We start from the raw sequence: 13,151 nt of genomic DNA on the forward strand, positions 1-13,151 counted from the left end.
CAGGATGGAAGGACTGATAGGAAGTCCCTCCAAAGGCACAGTCCTCGAGACACAGACAAGGGTGGCAAAAATCTTCAGCCTCTTAAAATCAGCAGTGGATTCCCCAAGCTCCAGATGAAGCCAAAACATTGTGCAAGATTCAGGAAAACTTCAGTGCTGACAATACCACAGACATTTACATGGGAACTCAGCCACTTCCTTATCAGTAATTCCTTAATTAATTTATTAATAAGGTGATTCTTGTTGATGCCAGATGAAGAGAAGTCCTAAAGCTTCCTGAGTGAGCCCATTCTTGCTTGGTCAGCTGCCTCTTCCTGCTGCTCCTTCTGCATCCCTGTGGACAGAGGGAGCAGCTCCTGTGCTGGGCAGGAAACCACTCCACTGCTGAAGGCACTGGGACACAGATCCAGGCAGTGCCTGTGCCCTGCTCTTTGTGGCTTTCCTGATTTTCAGCATGGAAAACTCTGGAGCTCCCAAAAGAAGCAGGACATGGAGATCCTGGAGTGCAGAGGAGGTCATGGAGCTGCTCCAAGGGCTGGAGGAAGCTCTGGAGCCAGGCTGGGAGAGGAGAAGCTCCAGGGAGAGCTCAGAGCCCCTTGCAGAGCCTAAAGGGGCTCCAGGAGAGCTGGAGAGGACTGGGGACAAGGGATGGAGGGACAGGACACAGGGAATGGCTCCCACTGCCAGAGGGCAGGGCTGGATGGGATATTGGGAATTGGGAATTGTTCCCTGGCAGGGTGGGCAGGCCCTGGCACAGGGTGCCCAGAGCAGCTGGGGCTGCCCCTGGATCCCTGGCAGTGCCCAAGGCCAGGCTGGACAGGGCTGGGAGCACCTGGGACAGTGGGAGGTGTCCCTGCCATGGCAGGGCTGGCACTGGATGGGTTTTAAGGTCTCTTCCAACCCAAACCATTCTGGGATTCTATGAAAACAACCTAACAAAGGGTAACAGAGCAGGCTCCCATGGTGGGTCAGCCTTCAAGGGCAGCTCTTTATCAGTGGTGTTTATTCTCCCTGTTTCCCACTCTCCCCAGTTTTCTTCAGGGATGCATGGCCCATCTCCTGTTGTGGGAAGTGGTGGCAGTGCCTGGCCATGCCCAGACCCCCAGGCTCCCTTCAGTGCCAGCCCTTCCTTTTTCAGGAAAATAGTGTCAGGCCAGGGGGAAATGATTTTCCAAACCTAATTTATTATTTCTCAGATGGGTGATAAAATCCTAAAGCTCTGGTGCCTGTTGTGAGCACCGTGAGCATCTGTGCAACAGGAAAACAAAAAAAAACAACCTGGAAAAGATGACTTTGATAACCCAGACATCAGATATGTGCATGGCACAGAGGTGGCTCAGTGGGAGAAGAATTGATGCCAAAAACTGTTTTACCTGAGAAATACAGCAAAGTGGAGTTTCCCCTTTGGCTGCATGCCATCCCAATTGCTGCCTGGAGAGTTGAGGTGTGGGAGGATGGGTTTGGTCTGTGGGGTGCTGAGGGTGCCACACACACACGTGGAGCCCCTGCAGCCCCCAGCAGTGTGGGGAACTGGCCTCTCTCTCCAGGCAGTGCTGAGAACGGCCCTTCCAACATCCCAGGGTGGTGGGAGGGGGATTTTCCTGGGTTGGGAGTGGCTCCACACCGAGCCAAGCCTTTCACTGCTCTTTAGGAAGTGTCAATGCCAGAGTTAAATAGGGAATGTGGGGGGAAAAAAGAAATCTATGGACTGTTTGTCCATCTGAATCCCAGGGAATGAGGGGATCACAGACATAACTGCACAGTCTTGAACCCTTTTTGCATTTCTGTCCATTTTCCATGGTAGCACTGGGGTAGCTCAGCTTGCAAGGAGCCCAGCCCAAAGCAGGTTTTAAACATCCTGGCAGCTGTGCTGATGAGGTTTTAGCAAAGCCTGAGCAGGACAATGCTCCTGCGGCTGGGCTGCAGTTATGTGAGAGGAGGGAGATCCTACAGGATCCTGCAGAGATGGATCCTGTGCCCCTGCTCCTCCTTGGAGCCTAAGGATTGTGCACAGCAAAATCTGGCTTGAGAATTGCTCTGAAATTAAAATCAGACTTTCAGGCCTAAGTGCTGCCAGCATTACACATGAGGGCTGATCTAGTTCCCACTGCTGGGGAGATGTTCCTGATTAAAAGGGCTCATGGTTAAACCTCTGCCCTGCCCTGGGCCCGGCTCACAGTGGGAAGAAGAATCCCATTAGTGATGGTCCCCATTACCCAGCTGGGCCCCAGCTCTGCCCCAGGGCCCCTCCCTGGCCCTGCCCTGCTCAGGTGAGTGCAGCTGGACTGTTGTGAAGGGAAGGTAAGCGCTGTGAAAACAAACCTGGAGCTGATGCTGAGACAAACTGGACATTTTCAGTGCCTGTTGTACTGCCCAACCCAGGGGAATCCTCGCTCGTGCTTTGCCTGCCAGAGATGGCTTCTGTTGCTGGCTTGAATGAGCTCAGTGTTGTCTGCTCCTTCATTGAACATTCCTGTGCTTTTCTCTTTTCTCTTTATTTGAAGATCGAGTCTGATTTTCGGTCTGAGCTGCTTGTGTTTTTAACATGAGAGAAACCGAGTGCATGCTTGAGACTTGAGTTCTGGAACTCTTTGATGGGATTGGTGGAATGCAATGCTAATGGCCCCAAAACTGAGCTGGCATTGAAAGAATCCATAGATCCAACAAGCCCCCCAATTTCAGCATGAGCTCTGTAGCCAAATGAGCAAGAAATGTGGGTCAGTTCAAAGTGACTTCTCGTAAAACAATAATCCAAGGGAAATTTTTGCTCATCTTTACCAAGCAGAGCTCCTTATGATTATATTTGCTGCTTCACTGCTCAATAGTTTAAAGTGGGATATTTTCTCTCTTTAGCTCACTCAGTCAAATAAGTGGCTGTGATCAGAGAGCCACAAAAAAGTGAATTATGGAAACAGGGAATATTTTTTCATCTCCTTAAAATAGGAGGGCAAGAGGGATCTGGCTTTTGCATGTTTTGTTTTGGAAAGAACCCTCTCTAGATTAGCTCATTGGGGCAAGAATCCTCTTTTCCCCGAAGGAAAGAAAAAAAAATGGGGTGAGGGGTGGGGAGAATCCTAGAAAACAAAAGAAAATCAGAACCTGCCTCCAGCAGTTCTTTGATCCACTTGTGCAGACACATTTAACGAGAATTTGGAAAACCAGCAGGTTCCTAAGGCATCTTCCTGCTGGTGAAAGCTCCACCTCCCCTATTGACTCGCTGCCCTTGATCCATCTTCCAAACTATCTTCTGGTGCCGTTTCTCCTTGGCAAACCTGTCCAGTTCCATGCTGTACAAACACTGGAAACCTCCAGGTTGGAAAACATCCTCATTCTTCCAAGGATGTTTGAATCTTCACTGGACAGTGCCTTTCTTTGTCCCTTGCCAGTGTCTTGGCTTAAGTTCAATTCCCTGTCAAAACTGAGCTGACCAAGACTTTCAACCAACCTCATTCCTTTTCAAAATGAAAATCTGGCACCATCCCCCTCTCCCTGAGTCTTGAGGGGGAGAAAATCTGCCTTGCTCTAAGCAAATCAGCCCTCCAAGGACAGCGTGACAGGGCCTTTTCCTTTTCTCTCATTGAGCCAGTAGCAGAGGGGAGGGCTCTTGTGGAGAGGGGTTTTCTCATTCTTGCTGCATGTGGAGTGATCTGCACTGACGAATGTTTCTTTTGGAAGGTTTTCTGGTGGCCGATTTGCTGCTTAGATCGTGAAGCTGGTAATTTTAATTTCTTTTTTGCGGGCTGTGGTTTCGGATCGCGGTCGTTTCTGAAGGACACAAAACCTTTACTTTCCACAGGACAACTTCATCAACCTCAGCTTCCTGCGGCTCTTCCGGGCAGCCAGGCTCATCAAGCTCCTCCGCCAGGGCTACACCATCCGCATCCTGCTCTGGACGTTCGTGCAGTCCTTCAAGGTGAGCCTTGGCCATGTGGGGAGAGGTTCTGGGGAGAGGGTCGTGCTTGGTGCACGTGGAGCATCTTCCAGTGAGGATCCAAGAGCTTCCCTGGCCTTGGAACGGCTTCTCTGCACCTCTACAGAGCAATTACAGGAATTCAGAATTCAGGAATTCTTCAGGAAAGAGGATTGGTGAGCACTGCTCAACCACAGGAATATTAATTCTGCAGAAAATCAAACTGGTCAGCACCAAGAATATTAATTGTTAATTCAACTGGTTGGCATAACAAGGGATATTAATTCTGCTGAAAGTGAACTGGTTTGCACTGACCATTCCTAGGAATATTAATTCTGCTAAAAATGAGCTGTTGAGCACTGCCCAGCCACAGGAATATTAATTCTGCAGAAAATCTAACTGGTTAGCACCAAGAATATTAATTGTTAATTCAACTGGTTCACAAAACAAGGGCTATTAATTCTACTGAAAGGGAACTGGCTCACACTGACCACTCCTAGGAATATTAATTCTGCTAAAAATGAGCTGTTGAGCACTGCCCAGCCACAGGAATATTAATTTTCTACAGAAAAGAGAGCAGGTTAGCACTGACCATCCCCTGAAGACTGCATTGTGGAGGATGAGGCTGAAGGGCTGCTTGCTCATGCAGATTCCAGCAAGTCTTCAACAGTCAGGTTGCCCTTGAAACTACCCCAAAATCCCTCTGACAAAGTCTGGATGCTCAGGAATTTGCATAAAGAAGCAGTGGCCTGACTGATGAGTGCCTTGTTTTTCACCTGCAGTGAGTGTAAGGTTAAATTACCTGCCCCAGGAATTGGGTGTGGTGGGATCTGACAGAGGTGAAACCCAGCCCCTGGAGCTATGGTAACACAAACTGTGAAGCTGTAGAGCCACAGGCCCGGGTTTGATGATTGGAGGATTAAAATAATGAGGTTTTGTTGAGGTTTTGTTGTGAAATTGAGGCAGTTGCTTTGCCTTGTTTCCTTTACCTCTGCCCTTCCTCCTGCCAATCCTCAGCACATTGAATTAGCTGTTTTCTAGATCTAGAACAGCCCACATGCCCCAAAGCTGGTTATTTTTACAGCTCTCAGCTGGTTTGCAGCCCATTTTTCATTGTTTGATGCTTTAACTCTGGTCCTGGGGCTTGCTCAGGTTCTGCAGAGCAGGGAGGAGAACACAGCATGAGCAGCCAGGATTTGTGGCAGTGATCCTGGGCTCTAACACACCAGTACTCATGGGCTGGGAGCTGTGGGGTCTGCAGGTGTGAGGTGTTCCCAGTCAGGAGAGAGTGGATGGATGTTGGGAAAATGGGCTCAGCCTTTTCCAGCACAATCTCAACTCTTCTCAAATCCTGTGTCCAGAGTTTGGCCCTGACAAGCAGCCAGGACATTCCTGGGCTTCATGAGGAGCTGTTTGTCTGTCTGTCCCCCCAGCTCAGAGCTCTCAGGCCATGTCCCTCATGCAGAGGTGTCCAGCAGAGGTGTTCAGCAGTCCCTTTTTCCCAGCTTTCCTCCAGGTTTTGTCCCAGGGGTGCCTCAGGCCCAGCGATGGTGGCCGAGCCAGGGATGGGATTGTCCCGCTCTGCTCTGGGCTGGGCCTCACCTCCAGTGCTGGGGGAGCTTTGGGCACTTCAGTAAGAAAAATCTGTGAGAGAGTGTCCAAAGGAAGGACACGGAGATGGAGAAGGGTCTGGAGGTGCTGTGAGGGGCAGCTGAGGGCTCTGGGGTTGTTCAGCTGGAGCAGAGTGAGGGCAGAGCTCCCCGGGGCTGCAGCTCCTCCCGAGGGGCAGCTCCCATCTCTGCTCTGGGCCAGGGACAGGAGCCAGGGCACGGCTGGGGCTGGGCCAGGGCAGCTCAGGCTGAGCTCAGGGCAAGGCTCTTCCCCCAGAGGGTGCTGGCACTGCCCAGGCTCCCCAGGGAATGGGCACGGCCCCGAGGCTGCCAGAGCTCCAGGAGCCTTTGGGCAGCGCTGCCAGGGATGCCCAGGCTGGGGCTGCTGGGGGGGCTGGGCAGGGACAGGAGTGGCACTCGATCCTTGGGTGTCTTTTCCAACTCAGGATATTTCATTATTCTACAATTCCTGCTCCCTTGACTTGCAGAACTCCTGCCCCAGGCACCGCAGGGGCTGGCCTGAGGGCAAGACTTCTCAATTTTTGAGTTATTACTAATTAAGAAGCATTAATTACCTATTCATTTAGTCCAAGTGGGAAATAGCTGTCACTCTCAGCCTGGGTGACATAATTACATTGCAGTCTTCACTGATTTCTTGCTAAAACTCAGAATCTTTTTGTCCTCCTGGGATCCCAAACTGGGCCTGTTTCAGAGCAGGAACTCATTTCTGGGATGGAGATTTATTTTTTTTTTTTGCTCAGACTGAATTTCCAGCAAGGTCATTAACAATTAATGTTCATACAATGATGCACACAAAGTGTCAATGCCTGCTGGTAGCTCCAGTGTTCACTGCCGAGCCTCAGATTGTGTTTTCCCTGCTTGCTGCTTCCAAGGATACAGAGAGAGCCCTTGGAAAGCCCTGGCTGCTGTGTGATCCATGAACACCTGGCTCCAGGGGTTTGTCTCCTGAGGACAGCCAGAATTCTTCATATCCTCTTCCCAGTTCCTACACCTGAAGAATTGTCTTGGTTTGAACAGACAGGTGTCTGCAAAGGAAGTCAGGAGCCTCCCTTGAAATGGAAAATGTAAACCCCCTCCCTTCAAATTGTTATGATTTTGAAATTAAGGGGCTCTCAGGTAAAGATATGGGAATAGGAATAACAGTTCTGTACTAGGAAAATTAAAATTACAAATGCAATAGTGCAAAAAAACCAAACCAAACAAACAAAAAAACCAACACTGGCAGAGTCAGAATCCAACCTGTGCCCCTGTGTGTCAGGGGGTGGCACAGCCCCATCCCATGGGGGCTCAGCCCTCCTGCAGTGCCAGCTGTGGTTCTGCTGGAGCAGGGATCCTGCACAAGGGGGGAGTTTTCCTCTGCAGCTCCAGGGCTGCTGGAGATGGGCCTGGGCTCCCTCTGGCCATGCAGGGCAGCAGAAGCTGCTCCTCTGGCAATGCACTGGGCAAAGGCTGCTGTGCTGTGCCAGGCTCAGATTGGATCCAGGTAGAAATGCTTGGCTCCTGCCCTGGGCGCAGCATCTCCCCATGGGATGATGGGATTGGATCAGCCCTGCAGGGACACTCAGTGGCCATGGACAGCAGAGATCTCCTGCAGGGAGGATTGGCTGTGGGAGAGATCAAGAAAAAACTGCCCATGGACAGCAGAGAACTGCCCCAGCTCTGACAGGTGGGGATAGAACACACAGCCCCATTTCCAACCTAAGACAAGGGCAAATGCCACAAAACTCAGTCCTGCCAGGGAATTCAATGTTTGCATTTGCTGTCATTAATCCCCCTTTTTCCTTTCCCACAGGCCTTGCCTTATGTGTGTCTCCTCATTGCAATGCTCTTCTTCATCTATGCCATTATTGGCATGCAGGTAAAATATTTCATTCTTTCATTCTGCCCATAAGCAGCCTGGGTTTGTTCAGGGTGCAGTTGGTTGTTGCATCCACAGCAGGAGCAGCACTGATTTGGGGTGAGGCAAAATCTCTTCTTGTCTGGTGTCAGGTAAATTAGAAATGAAAAAAAAAGTCCTCTTTTTCTACTTTAATTGTCAGTTTTTATGTTAAGTGTCCCCAGTGAGCTGGACAAGCCAGCTGTGGGCATGAGCCTGGATCGCATTTCAGCACTGGACATCTGTGAATCCCACAGGAAAAGACCCTTCCCCTGGCTATGGACACATCAGGAGGCTGAAAGGAGGGAGCAGCCCAGGCACTGCACCTTCCTGAGAAGAAATAATAAACTTTTCTTGGCCTGGGATGGAGCTGAACTGCAGGAAAGGACCTTCGTGAATACAAAGCACATTAATCTTGTATTTGATCTCCACTACACATTTTTATCTCCCTTTTCAGCACAGAAATTATTCCAGCTTTTGAGAGCCTTTAAATGAGGACAAATTTTTTCCCTGCCTTATTTTCCAGCTCCACTTGATGTGCTGGCTGAATCCCTTCTGTTTTCCTGGCAGGTATTTGGGAACATTGCCTTAGATGATGAGACCTCCATTAATCGGCACAACAACTTCCGCACCTTCCTCCAAGCCCTGATGCTCCTGTTCAGGTAAGGAGAGGATAAAACACCCTCTGCTTTGTGGGGGAACAGCAAAAATATCTTTGTGCAGGTGCCAGTTGAGCTGCTCAGACTTGGGCATCCTTTAAAATAGGGATTTGTGTAAATTATCCATTCCTGCTTCCTCCTCCTCAGCAGATTGGTTTCAGCCCCTCCACAAAGTGAAACCCAGAGCTGTGACCCCCCATGGCAACTCAGGCAGAAGCTGAACACACATCAGAACCCCATTGGTTCAACTGATTGATGGGTTTCCTCTCCTGAAACTTGGTCAATTTTTATTTTTTTAGTGAGAATTGCTTTAACTGGCAATTTTTGCATAACCAGAAGTCACCAGCTCCTACACCAACCTCACCTCTGCTTCAGAATTCAGGTGTTTCCCTCTGGCTTCATCCTGCCTGCAAATGAAGCATTTTCAAGTTGAAAACGAATCAATTAAAGAACAGATTTTCATTTCAAGACCTGGCAAAGCAGGCCCTGCTCCAGCTCGGGGCACTTTGGGGGAGATGTTCCTCATCCAGCTGTGGAGACCCCCAGTGAACAGCAGCCCCTTCCAGCCCTGCCAAGGCTCAGCTCCAAGGATTCTGTGGTGCTTGGTGCTGGATCCTTGCCTGGGAGTTTCTGTGAAGACAGACAGAAATGGAATTAGCCCTCTCTAGCTGAGAATAATCCCTGGGCTCAGAACTCTGAATTTTAATAAACTGGGTCATTATTCAGCCTTGTGTTCCCTCAGCAGCCCCAGAGCAGTGGGAGTGAGGAGCAGAGGCAGCCGGATTGGGATGGGAGCTGGTTTCTGCACAATTCCTCACAAAGGGGATGGGACTTTAGCACCCAGGCACAAGGGGGGAAATCTGCTGTAATTCAGAGTAGCCTAAAAATTATTCCAGGTTAGATGGAGCACTGAGTTTTCCCAAAGTTTGTGTGCTGGCTGTGGGGATAAAAGGCAAAATTCCTTTTTTCCCTCAATGTTGAGGGAAAGAAAAGGAATTTTGGGAAGCAAAAAATTGAGTGAAGCAGGAATTCAGAGTAAGTGCACGTGGAGAATCCCTGACTTCCAAACCAAGGGTGCACTTCACAGGAACTGCTTTATTTTGAGGACAAACTCACTGGGACTCCAAAGTTTTTCCTTTTGGCTCTTTTCTCTCAATAGTAGAAGTCAGAGAGGGAGGAGGGAACAGGTGAAGGACACCCAGGAGACTGTGATGAAAAAGAGACCCAATTCCAACCAACCCATGCTGGAATTTGTCTGCCTGATAAAGGAAATAAGAGATTCCAGTGGAAAAGCCTGGTTTCATTTCCCACCCTCTGCACTGGCTTTAGAGCCAGCACTAGGTTCAAAAGGCAACAATCTAAACTCTGTTTACTCAGATTTGTTTAAATCAATCTGGTTATATTCTCCACAGAAGCAATAAAGCTTTTAGCCTACCTGAGCCTATCTGGTTTCTTTTACCCCCCTGTAACAGAGGGAAATGTTCCTTCTCCTTTCTTTTTCATGAGTTGTTCCAACTCCCAGTGTAAATACAGTCTGTGCTCCTGGGCACAACCTTCCCCCTCATTAATTTGGTTAATTGGGTGCAGTATTATTGCAGGGTGGCTGTCATGGGGAGGGGTGGATAAACTCAGCCTCTGCCCTGGTGTTGCAGGAGCGCTACAGGGGAAGCCTGGCACGAGATCATGTTGTCCTGCTTGAGCAACAGAGCCTGTGACCCCCTCTCTGGCCTCACCAAAAAGGAATGTGGCAGTGATTTTGCCTATTTCTACTTTGTGTCGTTCATTTTCCTCTGCTCCTTCCTGGTAAGTCAGTCCTGAGCCCCCAAAGTGGGGGTGCTGCTGTGGATCCCCCAAACCTTCCCCTCCCCTCCCCTGTGCCTCCTCCTCATCCCTAATTATAATTTAGACACCACCAGGCCAGCTTTGCTAAACCCCATTTATCATCCTGCTGATAAAATCCCCAAAGAGATCATTTAGTCATTAAAGGGAAAGGGTTTATCTTTCTTCTCACAGGGGGTCTAAATTTGGAATTAAACATTCACGGGGTTTGTCTTGATTTATACCATCCCTTTGAAGAAGGGCAGTGGGACAATGTCCGAGTTCAGCAGCCTTTCCTGGGAGCATCACACTCATTTCACAGAACCCCAGGATGTGCTGAGGTGGGATCTGGGCTGGATCATGCTGGAGGCAGCACCAGTGATGGGGATGTGGAAAAATGGGCAGGAGAGGAGGAGACAGCGGTGGCATTCCCAGGGATCCAGGACTCTGTCCCAAGAGTTTCTCCCTGGGGTGAGGCTGCTCCTTGTAGGAACATCCAGTTGTGGGAATCATGTATGCTTCTCTACCAGATTTAATTTTTAAAATTCTCTTTTCATTCCTATTCCCCTTCCTCTTTACCTTCCATTCTTTCCTTCCCATTTTCCTTCCCTTCCCTTCTTCCCTTCCCATTTTTCTTCCCTTCCCATTTTCCTTCTCCTTTCCCCTTTTCTCCCTTCCCCTGTCTCCTTTCCCTTCTTTTCCCCTTCTCTCTTCTCCTTTCTCCCTTTCCTTCTCTGTTTCCCTCTCTTCTCCTTTCCCCCTTCCTTTCTCCTGTCCCCTTTCCTCTCTTCCCGCTCTCGTTTCTTTTCTCTTTTCTCTGCTCCCTTCTCTGTTCCCCTCTCCCTCTTCTCCTTTTCCTTCCTTTCTCCTTTCCCTTTTTCTCCCTCCTCCTTTCTCCTTTCCCTGCTCTTCTCCTTTCCCTTTTTCTCCCTTCCCCTTTCTCCTTTCCCTTCTCCGTTCTCCCTTCCCTTCTCTGCTCCCGTTTCCCTTCTTTCCATTTTCCTCTTTCCCATCCCTTCTCCTTTCCCTTCCTTTCTCCTTTCCCTTTTCCTCTCTTCCTCCTTTATCCTTTCCCTTCTCCTTTCTCCCTTCCCTTCTCTGTTCCCTTCTGTCTCTTTTCCCTTCCTTTCTCCTTTCCCTTTTTCTCCCTTCCCCTTTCCCTTCTCCTTTCTCCCTTCCCTTCTCTGCCACTCTCTCCCTTCTCCTCTCCCTCTCCCTCCCCTCCCATCCCCGCAGATGCTGAACCTGTTCGTGGCAGTGATCATGGACAATTTTGAGTACCTGACCCGGGACTCCTCCATCCTCGGCCCGCACCACCTGGACGAGTTCGTGCGGGTGTGGGCGGAGTACGACCCGGCAGCCTGGTACGTGCGGGGACAGAGGGACAGCAGGGCGGGACAGAGGGACAGGGGGACAGCAGGGCAGGGACAGGGGGACAGCAGGATAGGGACAGAGGGACACCAGGATACGGACAGAGGGGACACCGGGCTGGGACAGAAGGACACCAGGATAAGGACAGAGGGACACCGGGCTGGGACAGAGGGACAGGACAGCAGGATAGGGACAGAGGGACACTGCAGCTGTAATGCTGCACCTGAGCAGGCTCAGAGCCCGTTTAGCAGCCCCAGGATTTGGGGCACCACCGCTGTTAAATGCTGCAATTCCCTGAGCGCTGGAGAGGAACAGACCTGGTGTCACTGCAAGGGCGTTTCCTTCCGCACAGCCAAGCCCTGAAAGCAAAGCCCAGCCAAAAATGAACAGATGAAAGCCTCAGTTCCAATGAGCCCGCCTAAATGGCCCTGGAGAAAAGCGATTTAGCACTTCCAAAAGGAGCTTTTGGTTCCTGCATCCCATCCGGAGATGCAAATCCGCAAATCTCTGGCTGTAGGCAGCACTTGAGGGAGTGGGAGAGGTTCACACCTCATTTGTGCAGCGTTGTTTTAATTGAGATCCACCTTGGTGGTTTCCCAAACGCTGCGCAGACACCTCAGGCTGCATCTGAGTCAGGTCCTGCAGGCTCTGCTCCATCCTCCCACCCGCTCCCACAGGGAATGATGTGATGCTCCTCTGCCTCAGGGTGGTTCCCTGGAAAATGGGATTTTTTCAAACAGCCTTTCCTCATTAAACACAACATTTTCCTCCTGGAAGCCTCCTTGTAGTGACATCAAACTCTGCGTGGGAATTTTGGCCTTTTGAGTAATATTTAGCTCTGGAGTTGCAGTTGAGGTTCTAAGATGTGCAAAAAGATCAGGATAAAATGAAATGGGCCAAAGTTTGGAAGTGTTTAATTCTTATATTTAATTCTCTGATAAAATATTCCTGATTTATGAGTGGGTTAAAGGAGGGGATGGTTTTCTCACACTGGACAATTTTTATTTTAGGAGTTTATTTTTAAATTTAATTTTTTTTTCCAAGACACAGGGAACCTGGACACTGGGCTTAGGCAGTGGAGCAGTAGCACAGACCCCAAATTAAGGAATTTTTTCTTAAATTGAGGGAATGGCCCTGCCCAATGACCACTTCTAGAGCAGGACTGATTTAATAAATTGCTTTTCTGTATTGCTGCACCACAGCCCTGGTGATGGGGTTATTCTCATTTCTGGATGCTCTGTCCCAGGTCCCAATAATATTCCTTGATATTCTATTTGGGAATTTGCCTGTTGGGAGACTCTTTTTTCATTTAAAGCTCTGCTAATTTTGGATCCCTTTTTTCCTCCCTGTGAGTTCCTGTGCCATGAATCTCCTCTGGATTTGTGATGCCCCCAGCTCTTCCAATATTTCCTTTCTTTTTTGTTTCCCTTCAGCAGAGACAGAGGCAGGGAGTGTTTGGATAATCAACATCTCAAACTCCCTGCTAGGATGCAATTAAACTGCTTTCAAATCTCACTTCAAATGATTTAGCCTAACTTTAAATGGAAACTTGTTCCAAAAACCTGCATTTCTCTGAACTGTGGGGGATTTGAACTGCTCCAAGCCACCCCTACTACCAACCTGAATATTTACTCCACACTTACTACCAGCTTGTAATCTCCAGGCAGATTTTCATCCCCACAAGGTCTGTGACACAGCAAATCCTTTGTGGGGATTTAGCAGGCACAAAAAGCTTTTCTTTTTCCCTTTTTCCAATCCAATCCTGTCTCTTCCCACTAGAAAATCTCAATGAGGCTGAAAACTTGGGGTTGCTCCTTAGCAAAACAGCCTTGGCTCTACATCCCTGGGAGGAGGAACACACCTGCAAGGGGGAAAATGGGATCAAT

The 13,151-nt window shown here is 49.4% G+C and overlaps 1 protein-coding gene across 8 annotated transcripts in view; it reads left to right on the forward strand.

Moving 5' to 3' along the window:
* Positions 1-13,151, forward strand: part of CACNA1B (calcium voltage-gated channel subunit alpha1 B) — a 330,224-nt gene that overhangs the window by 279,704 nt on the left and 37,369 nt on the right. For all 8 annotated transcript variants that reach the window (XM_054516966.1, XM_054516959.1, XM_054516961.1 and 5 more), the window contains 5 exons: positions 3,797-3,913; positions 7,334-7,399; positions 7,988-8,079; positions 9,729-9,879; positions 11,131-11,258. In XM_054516966.1, coding sequence (XP_054372941.1) covers positions 3,797-3,913; positions 7,334-7,399; positions 7,988-8,079; positions 9,729-9,879; positions 11,131-11,258 — 554 coding nt within the window. The remainder of the gene's footprint in view (positions 1-3,796; positions 3,914-7,333; positions 7,400-7,987; positions 8,080-9,728; positions 9,880-11,130; positions 11,259-13,151) is intronic.

Source organism: Molothrus ater, chromosome 20 (assembly GCF_012460135.2).
Source record: "Molothrus ater isolate BHLD 08-10-18 breed brown headed cowbird chromosome 20, BPBGC_Mater_1.1, whole genome shotgun sequence".
Taxonomy (NCBI): Eukaryota; Metazoa; Chordata; class Aves; order Passeriformes; family Icteridae; genus Molothrus; species Molothrus ater.